The sequence below is a fragment of the Gouania willdenowi genome, chromosome 20, assembly GCF_900634775.1.
Source record: "Gouania willdenowi chromosome 20, fGouWil2.1, whole genome shotgun sequence".
Taxonomy (NCBI): Eukaryota; Metazoa; Chordata; class Actinopteri; order Blenniiformes; family Gobiesocidae; genus Gouania; species Gouania willdenowi.
This window is the reverse complement of record NC_041063.1, coordinates 25,858,172-25,873,232: the sequence shown is the minus strand read 5'-3', so window position 1 is coordinate 25,873,232 and position 15,061 is coordinate 25,858,172. Positions and strand designations below refer to the sequence as shown.

Below are 15,061 nucleotides of genomic sequence, written 5' to 3'. Positions count from 1 at the left end.
ACTTTGATCTCCTAACATGTTAGGACTGTCAACTGCCAGTCTTCCTCAGGGGCAGAGGAGAAGACAAAATTATTTTGCTAGAAGTCATGGACAAAACTCTGTCCAAGCATTGGACACATCAAAGCCATCAGCAGACGCATCTGAAGAAGACTGGCACATGATAGTTGAAATAATCAGGAGATCAAAGTCAATTTCCTGAAAAAAAACAAATTCTGAATAAACGAAACCTCAACATATTTTAAAAAAAAAAAAAAAGCCAAAAAAAACTTGCTGGAATCATTACACAGAAGCAAAGGACATATCAAAGCAATTAGCAGACGCCTCTGTAGAAGACTGGCAGTTGAAAGTCAAAACATGTCAGATCAAAGTAAATTTCCTTGACAGAGTTTGTCTGAATGAATAAAACTTTAACATATTAATTAAAAAGAAAACTAAATTAACTAGCTGGAATTATTACATGGAAGCCAAGGACACATCAAAACCATCAGCAGACGCCTCTGAAGAAGACTGGCACATGATTGGTGAAATATGTCAAGAGATCAAAGTAAATTTCCTGAAAAGAAGTCATCTGAATGAATGAAACCTTAACATATTAATCAAAAAGACTTGCTGGAATTATGACGCGGAAGTCAAGGACACATCAAAGTGATCATTAGGAGCTTTTGAAGATGACTGGCAGATGACAGTCGAAATATGTCAGGAGATCAAAGTACATTTCCTGAAAAAGGTTTGTCTGAATAAATAATACTTTATTCAAAAAGAACCTGGTGGAATTATTACATGGATGGACTTTACTTATTTTAAAACGTACTTAAGTACAAGTCAAATTACTGATTTGACTCTTCTGACTATTAGTGCAAGTAGATTTAAAATATCTTACTAGAAAAAACTCTAATCTTACTTGTGTACTAGTGTACGCGTACTAAATGCGCTTTATGTCTGAAGATTAAATTGACTTTGAGCTGAGTTTTATTGGTTTTATGATAGTTTTCATTAAATATAAATACTGCCCATATTCATTGGTTTTGTGGGTGTGGATGTTGTGTCTCCACCCCTTTTTCTTCACTGAGCTCCTGCAGGGCTTTGATTGGCTGATTGGCTAAACGCTACACACCTGGGGTTGGATTATTTGGTGCTGAACCAGACTTCAGACCAATGGAGATCTGCAGACGTGGAGACTTGACTCAGACTCCTGTAAAACATAAAACATCTATAGAAAAATGGGGGAAAAAAAGGATAATATAATCAATTATTTTTCAATAATCCAATCAAAACCCAAGTTCTTGGTCATGAGTCTTGTTTGGACCAACTCAGAAAGTCGGGCATCTGGGTAAGTAGTGATGTTTCTGCCTAGCAACACCGGTAGCCATATTTGTTTGGGTTTAGTTTTCATTCTAGATGGCAATATGTTGTATTCTATATATAGAAAAATACACTGTGATTAATGGTGTGTAAGGATTTTACTACATGATATTTCATAAAATGGGCTGAAACAGGCAAAGTTTGAATGAATATTTTGATGACAGACTTTATATGTGCACTCAGGTATCCCTAGCACTCATATCTTATATCTTATATGGTCCCCTGGCCTCTTCTAGTCGTGGGTCTTTATAATCGTCTGACATTTTATAAGAATACAGAGACATTAATAACGCCAGTATTTAAATAAAGACGTTTTTGTCATCGGAAATACAGGAGGTGGACGAGTAATTTTGTAAGTTTGGAAAGTTTTAAAGAGTGTCATTGTGTGGGAAGAGAAAAAGCTTGACATAGCTGCAGATGACAAGGTAGCGTCAACCTGTAATCTTATCTAAACTATGTCAATAAAGTCTAAAACCGCTTTGCTACTGTAATATTTAAATGTTTTAGCTTTAAATGAAGTAACTAATTACATTTCTACACCAAACCGCTATTGAAAAAAATATTATTTTTTATTTTAAAATGATCAACGGACATTGTGACACTACAAAAAAAAATTAAATGAGCAGACAACAATCAAATGCATCACATGATAGCTGACCAATCAGATTAAACGTAACACACCTAGGGCGAACGATATGCTCCCAAAACTCATATCAATATTTTAAAAAAAAAAATAGAAATATACAATATAATTCTTAATATTTTGAACTCAATGAAGTCTAACAACAACTCTGGGATGCAAAATACCAAACAAGCTCATTTATTAACAAACAGCTGCACAATATGAGCCACTTTTGGCCTTTTCTCCTTTAGGGGACAGCACGTGTGAGTGAGTTCTATAGTGTGGCTGTTTAGGGGAAACGTGCTCAGTAATCCATCTAACTAAGCTTTACATGTTGTTCTGAGAAGAAGTGGAAGCAGCGACTCCTAAAACCAGTATTTTAATAGAAAATAAGCTATAAAATAAAATATATATATATGGGGATTTTGTGATTTTCTATATCATCAAAAAATAAAGCTTGATATATCTTGAATCTGGATATACAGTATGTAATGCACGGCTCTAAAAACAGCATTGAATGCTGGATTTTTTTTTCTCAGTTTTTGAGTTGATAAATGTATTTATACTTAGAGCCTGATAATGTATTTATTGTTCAGAATTTAATTAATTGGTGTTGTTTTAATTTAGTACAATTTCAATCAAGTAATAGTACTTTTACTTGAGTATATATATCTTTACTGTATATATTGTTGGTCTTAATTTGCCAGTTTTTTTTTTTTTTTTTTACAATATTTTTTAATTAAATTTTAGTCTTAATCACTCAACAAAGACGTAAAATGTAAAAATTTAAGCAAAAAAGTGAGATTTAAGTCAGATTTGTTTTGGTTTAGTTAAAACTGTAATTCAACAGTTTTGTTATAGTGACGATTATAAACCTTTATACACAATTCTACTTTTTTAATGATTTCTGTAAAATGTAAGATAGTTGCAACAAACTGTGGTTGTGTTTAAGATGAAAGTTTAATGAGGTTGGTCTGTGGTTTAATTTACCCATTATGTCACATTATTTACAATCATTAATAACACTGTAAGTCAATGATTTCACTTGATGGTTCCAGTTAATTTCTTTTTTTTAGGTAGGTTTATTTCTGCTTCTTCACAGCATGTAGTTCAGATGTTTAGGTTGGACTAACATGAACTTTATCATAAAGTTCTATGAACAAACTCATTTATATTGAGCTTTTTCTGCTTTTTTTGGCCATTATAAGTCGTATATAAGTACCTGAATGCAGCAAATAAATCACATTCAGGATGAATTTATGGCTCAATAACAGTAAAAACCATAATCTTATTTAAACTGAAGGTTATTGATATGATTTTTAAATCAAATATCATGACTCAGCAGGTTTTTGAGGCACTTTCTAGTGAAAGCTCCACAGTGCAGGAGGAGGCGGGTCCTGATCCTGTATTAAAGTGTCCAGGGTCTCCTCCTCACACACTACATATAATCACTCACGCCGTGTGCACGCCCGCGGACACCCCGTGCCTTTTACGCACCGTGCGCCCCCTGAGCCTTTTACGCACCGTGCGCCCCTGGATGAAACCGGTCCGGATCTAAACCAAACCATGTCCGTGGGAAGCTCACCGACTTCAGTCGACATGAACAACGGATCCAACCGAACCGTGGACCCGAGCTGCCGGGATAATCCTCCGGTGGCCATGGACATCATCCTCAGTGAGTTGAATAAAGCTTCAAGGTTCGATTCCCCATCGCAGCAGCAGCGGATCTGATCTGCAGGCATTTTAATGAGTTCAGAGGCATTTTTATGCACAACAACAGAGCCGTGAAACGGTGGGGGATGAGAGGGGGGGATGGATGGCTTTGGTTGGACTGGTGGTGGATTCCTGGAAGTCCTGAGGCCACAATGAAAAGCAGAGGGTTGCTTTATTGCTTCCACTTGGGTTGCAAACCCAAAACCATTGATTTGTGATCACTTTTAACGCTTAATACAGTAACTACATTTAATATTTTCTGAAAAGATATAAAGCCATGACGTAGGCCTACTGTACCTATGTTTTTATCCAGATTGAGCCTTTTAATAGACTTGAAAAAAATGCATTTGTTGAAGAAAATTCAAGTGAACCTTTTATGAAATAATAATACAGAACAGAAGATATGATGAAAAGAGTTGGAAAAACATAGATATAGTCCAAAGCATGTTGGAAAAGCATTAAAAGTTGAAATAAGCTCGAAAAGTTGAAGAAACGTGAAACATATTAACAGGTTAAAGCACATGTCAAACTCATGGCCCCGGGGGCCAAATCTGGCCCATTGAAGCATCCAATTTGACCCACAGGAGAAAATAAAAATGACAGAAAACATGAACATTTGTGTAAATGAAACTCAACAATATTTGCAGGGCTTCACAGTTTTTTCCGGTGGCCATTTTTAATGTTAGACAGCTGAAAAAACTCAAATTTCTTACATTTTCCTTTAATTACGACAATCTTTCCATTATTTAAATAGATATTGGTCACAAAATCTAGGATATTTAAAGTGAAGATCCTGTTGGGACTGATATCTGTCACTTATTGCTTGGATATTGTTGGTTTCTTACATATTTTGTATTTTACGTATACGTAAAAGTGCAAAGTAAACTAATAATGATAAACAATGTTAAAATTGTCTCTCAGAATTCTGGCGTATTTTCAGGAAAGTAGTTGCAAAGTTTCATTTGTGGTTTTTCCTTCATAAAAACGTGGATTTTAAGGTCAAACTGGCTCGTATCATACTGTACGTGTGCCCTTAAACTAACATGAGTTTAGAATCATGTTGGATGATCCATTCCACACTGACTTCTCCACCAACCAAAAGTGTCTCATAGTAAACGTGTTTAATATTAAGTGTATTAATACTTAATATTGACCACAATAAATCTTTTTTTTAAAGGATGGCACTGTAACCAGATTTTTTCGAAACCAAATAGACATTTAAACACAATTTAAACTTTTGTATTCTATCATTTTTTTGCCCATTTCCTCGACAATAGATTAAAATTCTGAATGAAAAGTGCCTTTTCTTGTCTTAAAAACCACTAAAATACCTTAATAAAACAATGTCGATACTGTTTGAATTCAGGAATGTGTGTTCTGTACCTGAGTTTGTATATTTATATATAAATGATCCAAGCTTTTGTACAATAGGCTTTTTTGGGGGAGGTTTCTGTAAATGAATAATTAAGTAAACAAAAACAGGACAAATGCTTACAGAATATGAATGATTAATGATGTATTACCTTGTCATTCTGATAATAAAGTCATGGTATTCTCTGAAAGAATAATAACATTTAATGACAATCTGCTATTTTAGAAACGAGTCAAAAAAGCTTATTGTGACTTGGAAAAAGACCCTCACCCTGTTTGTTTTTGGGGTTAAATTAAGTTGAGGCACTAATGCATGCAACATGTTTGTTCTTTTTTTTCTTCTTGTCGTCACTTTAATTTCTCCTAAAATACTGTAGATACGGGTTCATATGTGTTTTCAGAGCTCAAACACAACCAGAGATGACGACATATTGAATTTTTCACGTATTTCACGTATTCACTTTTTAGTAGTGCTGAGTTTTTCTGACTGCTGAAGGTCAGATCCTGTAAAAAGTGATGGAATGGGTCCTTTAAACTGTGTTACGCTCAGTCTGTCTTTGGTTAACTGTCTTTGTTTTTTGGAGCTAAACGTTTAGGTATGGGATGGCTGGAGGGTGGACGTTCTGCTTTATTTTATGACGAATGTGAAGTTCCCTAATTCCTTAATCCACTTACCAACATTTTCAATGGTTTCAACATGATTCCAAAAGACAAACAGTCATGTTGTTGTTTTGGGTCTCATCAGGATTTCATTTGAAAACGGACTTCTAGGCCCTGTACTATGGAGCTTGATAAGTAAATCCTGATTTCTCCACGTTACCTAAAAGAACAAAGGCTTTGTGTGTTTCGTCAACTTTTGTGTTTTAATTTTGTATGTTGCTGTTTTTGTTTTGTTTATTTTTCTGTAATTTTCAGATGTGTTTTTTTTTTTGTGCATATTTAGTAATTTCATGTGTTTTGCTCTGTTTTGTGTATATCTTTGTCATTTTGTTTGCTTTTTGTGCATCTTTGGAGTCAATTTGTGTTGTTTTTTGTGTCTTGTCACCTTGGGCCTGTACTACGAAGCTGGATATGAGCACGTTTACTTAAGAAGGGGGATTTCAGACAGAATACGTGCACGATTTAGTGACATGTGGAGATTGCAACGTCAGACAAATCACAAACACAGAGAAACTGTGTAGAGCAACTTATGTCACAACTGAGGAATCATTCTGAACTTTTGAAACTGTTGCGTTATCCCGTTTCTTTCAGAGTTGGACATGTTTGGCATCGTCTTGTACTCCACACTCTCCGTCATGGCAGTGATTTCAGTGTTGGTGTTTATAGAGGAATGTAGCTACATCTATAGGAAAGTACCGTCAAACAAGAAGAGCGTAATCATCTGGGTGAATGGTGCAGCCCCGGTAAGAACAACAAAGATCTCTGTTCACTTTGATCACTTTTTTTGATGACGAGAACGTAGATTTTGAGAAGTACTGACAATAAAAATTGAAACAAAACCTCTGTCGAATAAAAACATAACGAAAATAAATAACGCCGGTTTCCCAATCTAGTTTACAACCATCCTCAAATTTTAAGGATTGGAGCTTTATTCTTTCAGGTTTTTAGATCTTTGTTTAAATAAAGTAGAATAAAATGTCACATTCTTAGTTTAAATGACTAATCACATAGTTAAGATATGCTTGCAATTAAGTTTTTCTGATAACACTTGAAGTTTTATATATAAGGCTGACTTTATGCTGTATTTATCTGTCATTAGCATGAATAAGGCTGTCATTAAGTATTGTTTGCTAAGTTATGACACCTTTGGAGCTATGTTGGCATTTTGTACGTTAGGTGGAGGGATCTAGTGGGGTTTGGTAGGGTTATGGTTCGAGGTTAGGGTAACGAACGAAACCTAATGACAGCTTTAATGACACCTTATTCATGCTAATGATGGGTGTCATGTCATAATAATGACAGCGTAATGTCAGCCTTTATGTAATAAACTTCAAGTAAAGTGTTTCCATTTTTATTACAATCTATTGGTCACTATAACAAAACTGTCAAATTAGTTAAAAAGACTAAAATGAGACTAAAACTGATTTAAGTTTTAACTAAACCAAAACCAATCTTAGGGTGCGTTCACACCAACGGACCTTAGAGTGGTTAAAATGCTCTAGGATCCGTTTGCTCTGATAGTCCTCTTCGTTTGGTCGGTGTGAACACGCAAACAAAGTCTAGAGCAGATCAAACAGGATCATTTTAGAGCGATTGTTTCTGTCTCAGAGCGTTTTCAATCAAATTCTAGAGCGATTAGGAAAACCGCTAAGACGACCGCTCTTAAAACGGATCAAACACAGGAAGTGTCGGCGATGACGTTAAGCACATGGTCAATAACTGTCGCCGGCGCAAAACGGAGCTTTAAAACTACAAGTACGGCAACTTGTTGCAGCTCTATTGTTGAATGTTGGAAAAGAACAAACAAAGAAGTTCCTGAGAACTCTACAGTTCTGGCTTTGACCCATCGATGAGAGACGTTAATGTTTCTCTACTCCAGTAACGACCCCTCAACCGGTTAGCTTGTTTTCATCGCCAATAATTCCTGTGTTCGACTTCGATTGGAAACGTTCCAAGACCGACAAAAACAATCGCTCTAGAATTCTCCTGTTTGATCCACTATAGACTTTATTAGCGTGTTTACACCGACCAAACGAGGAGGACTATCAAAGCAAACAAAACCTAGAGCGTTTCAACCGCTCTAGGATCTGTTGGTGTGAACGCACCCTAAAAGACTTAAAGGAGCATAAAGTAGGATCAAGAAATAAGACTCACTAGTGACACGACGGCCGTTAGAGTAACTATAGCCATTAGCCAAGCCGGCGTGGGAGCGTCAAAGTGCGACGTCCACAGGACTGGGCGGGGAATTCAGACCACGAATTGCAGTAGATCACATATGTCAAACTGAAGGCCCGGGGGGCCAAATTTGCCCCTGTGAGCATTCGATTCGGCCCTCAGCAGAAAGCAAAAAAGTCAGAGAAACCATGAATCATTGTGTAAATTACCAACTTATAGATTTGTAGATATCTCAGCGAGAGATCTCCAAACTTTTTCATTTCTTCTCATTTTAAATCTCAAATCCTGCCATTTTTTTCAAATTACATAAAACTAGGTCACAAAATCAATGAAATTGAAAGTGAAGATCCTGCAGGGACTGATATCTGTCACTTATTGCTTTGATATTATCAATGCTGTATATATTTTATCATTTATTTATACATAGATGTGCAAACTAGAGCACATTAATGCTTGAATTAAATATTTTACAACCTAAAATATGTGGCCCCACTTAAGATAAACTGCTTCATGTTCGGCCTCTGAACTAAAATGAGTTTTGACACCCCTGCAGTAGATGATCCATCACACAGACTGTTCAAGGCAATAGGGAGATACTGTATGTGTGGCTCATACTTTTTGGTTTTTACCCACAAATCCTGCTCAATGCTCCTTTAAATCTTACTTTTCCTAAATCCAGTATTTAGTGAGTGACTAAGACTAAAATGAAATAAATAATACTAGCAAAGACCATCAATATATAAAGATAATAAACGTTTTTCTTTCTCTCCACGTTGCAGATGATCAGTGCCATGTCATGTTTAGGGATGTGGGTTCCCAGAGCTACTATGTTCACTGATATGTTCTCTGCCTGGTAGGACTCCATCATTCACTCTCCTCATTTTAACCCCACCCCCCGTAGTTTAAACTCACAGGGAAACTTGAACTGTTTTACCTGCTGACTTTGACTCATATTGTGAAATAAAGAAGAACTTTTGAACGTTGTGCTCGGCTCTTTGATGGCTTTGCTTTTTCTCCACATTTCAGATAAATCTTTCTCGTTAACACAGCTACTTTGCCATAGTGGTGTTCAAGTTCCTGATCATGATGCTGGAGGAGGTCGGCGGTGACGAGGCGTTTCTCAGGAGGGCCGGGAGCCACAAGTTGAAGATCAGCACGGGGCCGTGTTGCTGCTGCTGCCCTTGCCTCCCACACGTGGCCATCACACGGTGAGATAAACCTTATCATCAACAATGAGGCCTTTTCTCCTCCTCTCTCCATCTGCCCTTCACACAAACTGGGATCATTCATGACAAATGATTCATTCAGGAAAATATCTGATAAAAAACCCTTTGTCATCTTTATTGGTAGAAAATGAGTCAGAGAGACATTTAAGGCAAGAAAAAACATAAAAATTGACCAAAACGTAGGTGGTTTGAGTGGAATTTTTAAAATAAGTGGGTTTGTTTTTTGTCTTATCAATAAAACACAAAAAATACAACAATTTAAATGATCAGTTTATAACTGAGGTGCTCAAAAGTCAAATATTAACTACAGTATTAGGACAACATGCTATTTGTTAGACCCCTGTGGTTTTACTATGAGCAGTTTATGATTGTAATACAATATATTAAATAGTTATAGGCCTTCAGATAAAATGTAAATAAACATTATTCACTATCTGTTCATCTTTAATGGATTATTTATGAATTACAATCTCGTCAGCCATTGATTTACAGTGTGGTAAACTAGCTATAGCTACTAGCAGAGTTGGGGTCAATTACATTTTTAAATGACAATTACGACTTCAATTATCCATTTTCAATTACAACTCAATTATGATTACGATGACCAGCGTTTTTTTCCAAATTACAATTAAAATTACACTTATTATTTTTCCCCTGAAAGTCAATTACAATTACGTTCTCAAATACTAAAGTTCAGTTACAATGATTTACAATAAATAATGACTCCATAAAACATAACCTTACTCTTGTGTTAGCTTTCTGTTAGCATCTCTAATGCTAACAGGTTGGCTTTGACCCATGTCTTAAATCAGCTGTAAAATACATTAAAAAATATCATATTTTATTTAATTACTTTATCATCTATTGGTTACCTTGTTATGCTTCCTAATCAATGAAAATATTAGTATTAATATTTTTGGAGTGGGTATGGAGCCTTTTTTCTGTCACTATATGCCTAGATTTAACTTTTTTAAATGGTAAAATTATCCTCATGAGAACCAACAGATAAACTTGATATTAAATGTGTTTTAATAATTCAATGCAGTTTGGTCCCAAATGAATTAGTATTTTTAAATCCTGTATTTGAAGGTTTTTTTTTACCTGGGGGGAAAAAATTGCATAAACTTGTGGCCTTTGTGTGTTTTGGACTGAACAAACATCCTGTAGGTCATTGAACCTGTACAGGACAACATGTACGTTCACAGTGATCAGACTCACTAAGTACGTTCTGATTGGACTTTCACTATGTGATTAAGAAGAATAAAATAACGCCAATGAATTCAATTTATAATTTTAAAAATGATCAGACTCTAAGTATAGCTCCATATACGAATTCTAAAACTGAGGAAAAAATGGGATTTAATGCTGTTTTATTACGTTTACTCTGATTGGTCGGGTATGGTGTGATGTATTTGATTGTTTTCTGGTCATTTCATTTTTTTATAGTTTCACAATGATAATTTTAAAACAAAAAAAGATCATTTACATAGTAAAGTTTGGGTGTAGAATCGCAACTAATTTCTTTACTTCTTTTAAAATGTATTTCAGTACAAGAAAAATGACTGGTTTAGAAATATACTGAAAAAAGTACAAGTACCCATAAAAGCAACTCAATTACAGTAACGTTAATACTTGTAATCCGTTACTTTCAACTTCCTGTGCCACAATTCCTCAAGCAATCAAATAAAAATAAATATAATAAATAAAAGTGAAATAAAAGAGCATCTTAGAGGAAGATTATATTAATCGATATTCTTGAGACTATTTAAACAAAACTTGCAATTCAAAAAAAGTCAAAATTCTACAAAAAAATGTATTTCTAACAACGTCAAAATAATGTGCTTAATAAATAGTATGTATCAATAATTGTTAGAACTCACTTCATTATATCCTCTTCACCGTTTCAAACAAATGCCCACGACCCACAAAAACTGTGCGTCACACATTGAATTTATTTTACAACACATTTTAAATACAATTTAAACAATCTACAAATTTACTTTACCTTCAATTTTGAAATAAAATGGCTGATAAACGTAAGAAATCTCTTTGGTAGTTGATTTTATAAAAAGGCTGTCATTCATAATTTTGTGCCGACCCCAAAATAAACACAAAACACATGGAAAAATATGCAAAATGACCTTAAAAACATGGGGAAAAAAAGATTTAGATAAACAGACAGACAAAAATGTAAAAAAAATTACTGAAAAAAACTTATAATTATAGGATAACAAAACGAACTTAAGTGCAAGTAAAATGACTGGTTTAGAACTACATTTAACAGTACAAGTATCTATAAAAGCAACTTAACTCCAGTAATGTGACTACTTTCACCTCTGCTTTTAAACAACAACAAACAATGGTTTACGGGTAAAAACACCTTCAGGAAAAGACGTAAATGTCCTCGACCTTCATCCTAACACGGATGTCATTAAATATCTTCCTGTTTCCATCCCTAGACGATCGCTTTTTCTGCTCAAACTGGGATGTTTCCAGTTTGCACTGTTGAAAACTCTCTTCACCATCGTTTCCATTGTCCTCTGGACCAACGGGAATTTTGACCTCAGTGACGTGAGTGGAAAACTTCCTGCAGACAACGACCTCCGTTCCCACGTTTCTAAATCATCTATCGTATAAATCTGTGTTTCAGCTGGAAATCACCGGAGCAGCGATATGGATCAATCCCTTTGTGGGAATCCTGACCATCACCGCCCTGTGGCCCGTAGCCATCACCTTCATGCACCTGAGGACCACGCTACGAACTCTCAGGATCATCCCTAAGTACGCCATGTACCAGGTAAGACCCTCAAGACATGGACACAACCTGGTTTTTCTTTGGAAATGTTTAATGACCAGGGTGCGTGCATGTGTGTGTGTGTGTGTGTGTGCGTGTGTGTGTGTGTGTGTGTAGTTGGTGCTGATTCTGAGCCAACTCCAGTCCGCCATCATCAACATCTTGGCCATGAATGGAATCATCGCCTGCGTTCCACCGTTCTCGTCCCCAGCTAGAGGATACAGTGAGTCTACGTCGTTCCATCTTTACCTATGAGTCATTATTCCATATCATTTCAACACTTTTTCAGGACATCCAGAACCAGCCCTACCACTAAGGGATTTAGAGGCTCCTTAGGGCCCCGAGGCCACCAAGGGGGCCCCCCCACACGATGGCTGTCCGTCACACTTCTTTAACATGTTATTTACAGTGAACTGCCACCTACTTGTGAGGCAGTGGCTATCCATACAGTTGTCATATCAATATACCGACATTCTATTCGTACGCAGCGCCCCTCATTGGACAGTTTAGGTCACGTGACTAAGACTAAATCTTACACTAAAGCTAACCCTAACTCTAACTCTCAAAATTGTTGCGATATTGGGTTATACCCTAAGACGCTGCGTACTTCGGTAACCGTACCAATGGCACTGGGGGTTTTCCATACGGCAACCGTACAAATAGACACTTTCTACTTGTTAACACCCCCCCATCATTAAAAAAACACTGTCAACATCACTATTAGTATCAACCATGATGTCATTATAAAATACTTTGCTTCTCAAAAAACAAGAAAAACACGCCATTAGCAAGAAGAAAAAAAATTCTTTAAAATGAGCTTTGATGTTTTCCTTTTAAATTCTAAATAATTTATTAAACAATTACATTTACCACTTTATAAATACTTTCATATTCCTTGTTTTTATATTTGTATTCATGTTTTACTTGTCATTTTGCAGATGTTCCCTAGTTCATTGTGTTTCTGCTCAGTAGAATAATTTCAGAGTTGGAAGTGTAAAAATGACATGGAACGACCCATTTTTTTTTTTTAAATTACAAATACGTGCACATGTGTGTATTTTTTTTGTTGCATCGTCATCTTTTGGTGTTGTCTCCTCACAGTGATGAGTCAGCAGCTTTTAATCCTGGAAATGTTCATCATCACTCTGGTGACGCGGCTGCTCTACAGAAGACAGTACGACCCGTTACCGTTGGACGAAGACCAGATGGACGATGATGAAAATACTAAAATGGTCTCAATGCAGAAATCCCCATGAAGTGTGTGTGTGTGTGTGTGTGTGTGTGTGAATGGTGTTTTTATCTGTCTTACATGACTTTGATTAGGAGATTTTATAAATTAATAAAGATGAATTTAAATTTTCTTTTTCAGAATGAATTCATTTTTTGTATTTTTTTTTTATCAAGGACCATTGAATCATGTGCAAACATTTATAAAATTTAATAAAGAAAAGAAAATTCTCTTTTTTAATATTAAAACTCAAAGGTGGTGCAATAATAAAATATGACAAAGACGATGTTTAAAGGTGGAATAGTGCAAAACGCTTTAAAAAATCTGTCATTAAATCATTTTATTATTATTTTTCTATTTTTTAATGGTTTAAAAGTGTGATTGCATCCTAGAATCACAAATAATTAATTTGTGAGTCATTTTTCAACCAAAGAGAAAAATACATATTATATATTATAATAAATTTCTGTGAATGTAATGTAGCTACTTCATAAAACTGCATAATAATATAGTGCAGCTATTATTACTACATTATCATAGATTATTGTATAATCACAGGTTCATCTCAAATATGGTGAAATGTTTTTGTAAAAAAAATATTTTTTCGAAATCATCTTTTTCCGTACAGAAACTTTAAGTAAAAGTGAAATTCAAAGAAAAAAAGAAAGTTTATTTCAATTGTTATATTTGATTAGAAACAAAGAAAAAAACTAAACAAAATTTAAAAATGACTGCCCCCTACTGGTAGAAGTAGGTAATGCTGTGACAAATAAATCATTAAAAAATAAAAGCACTGACATTTTTCTCAACTTTTTTCCCCCTTTGCAAACGTCCCACAGAAAACAGGTTTGTAACGCAGTTTGGGTTCCCGCCCCACTAGTTGAGGACCTCTGCTCTTAGTGTTTCACTGACAGATTTGAACTTGTATCTTGCTAATATTCTGCTGGCTTTGCAGTTTTTCTCTCCATTGCAAGTACTAAACATCACCACGAGGTGTCAGTAAAACCCAAACTTGTAAATATAAATCGATCACTAAGATCGATCTGTTTGCAAGATTTGAAAACAAATGCAGCTTTCAGTAGTTTAAAAATAGTTTTAACCACAAATACCTCAACATTTTAGAGAAAAATCAAAAATAAAGTTGAGATTAAAGTAAAAAACACGAGAGTGAAGTCAAAATTCTGATGAATAAATTCAAAATACAATATTGTGTTGTTGGATTTAAAACTTGCTAGCCCATTAAAAAAATCAAAAAACACCACATATAGAACTTTGAAGTCTGAATCAGTTTTATTACAGTTGTACCATCAGCAAAATGCAGACATATATGATTTTTTTGTTTTAAACTATCCTTACTTGTCCCAATGTAAATTCTAATAATTTTTTTTCATTCAACCTTTATTTAACAAAGACTACGGAAGAGGATTAGGGGCAATTTTGATGGAGAAAATAATACGGGGCAAATAAAGAATAAAAGTCAAAATGTCGAGATTGAAGTAGAAATTTTGAAAATAAACTCAAATTACAAAATCTTAATAAAAAAGTGAAATCTACGGAAACTGACGAGGGCCAATTCACCATATACGACAACAGAATCCATCCAAACTGGTATTTAATATCCTTACACTATCCTAACGCAAATCTTATTTTTAAAATTTTCAGCGGTTTATAATGTTTTTTAGGTGTATTTCATGAATGACCACACTTTGCTTTTCTTTTTTCTTTTTAAATTATCGTAAATGATCGGGGCTCTTATCGTCCGATGACGTCACTACGTTGGCGAAGGTCTTGCATCCCCACCTGGACTTCAAAATAAAACATTGACTAAAGAAATAAAAGAATAAAAAAATTAAAATACATTTAAACTTCCCCTTCTCATTTTATTGGATGATGAAGAAATATTTACGCTT

The 15,061-nt window shown here is 35.0% G+C and overlaps 1 protein-coding gene across 1 annotated transcript; it reads left to right on the top strand.

Moving 5' to 3' along the window:
* Window positions 1-3,443: 3,443 nt before the first annotated feature.
* Window positions 3,444-13,242, top strand: slc51a (solute carrier family 51 member A). Its single transcript, XM_028434175.1, has 8 exons — window positions 3,444-3,659; window positions 6,320-6,471; window positions 8,683-8,756; window positions 8,953-9,111; window positions 11,589-11,700; window positions 11,780-11,926; window positions 12,041-12,146; window positions 13,025-13,242. Exons 1-8 carry the CDS (start codon window positions 3,551-3,553, stop codon window positions 13,177-13,179), a joined length of 1,014 nt encoding a protein of 337 aa, XP_028289976.1. The 5' UTR covers window positions 3,444-3,550; the 3' UTR covers window positions 13,180-13,242.
* The last annotated feature ends 1,819 nt before the right edge of the window (window positions 13,243-15,061 follow it).

Coding starts and splice junctions, on each gene's coding strand:
- slc51a (XM_028434175.1), top strand. CDS start 3,551: ATGTCCGTGGGAAGCTCACCGACTTCAGTCGACATGAACAACGGATCC. Junction 8,757..8,952: donor ACTGATATGTTCTCTGCCTG/GTAGGACTCCAT, acceptor TCGTTAACACAG/CTACTTTGCCATAGTGGTGT. Junction 11,701..11,779: donor GGAATTTTGACCTCAGTGAC/GTGAGTGGAAAA, acceptor TCTGTGTTTCAG/CTGGAAATCACCGGAGCAGC.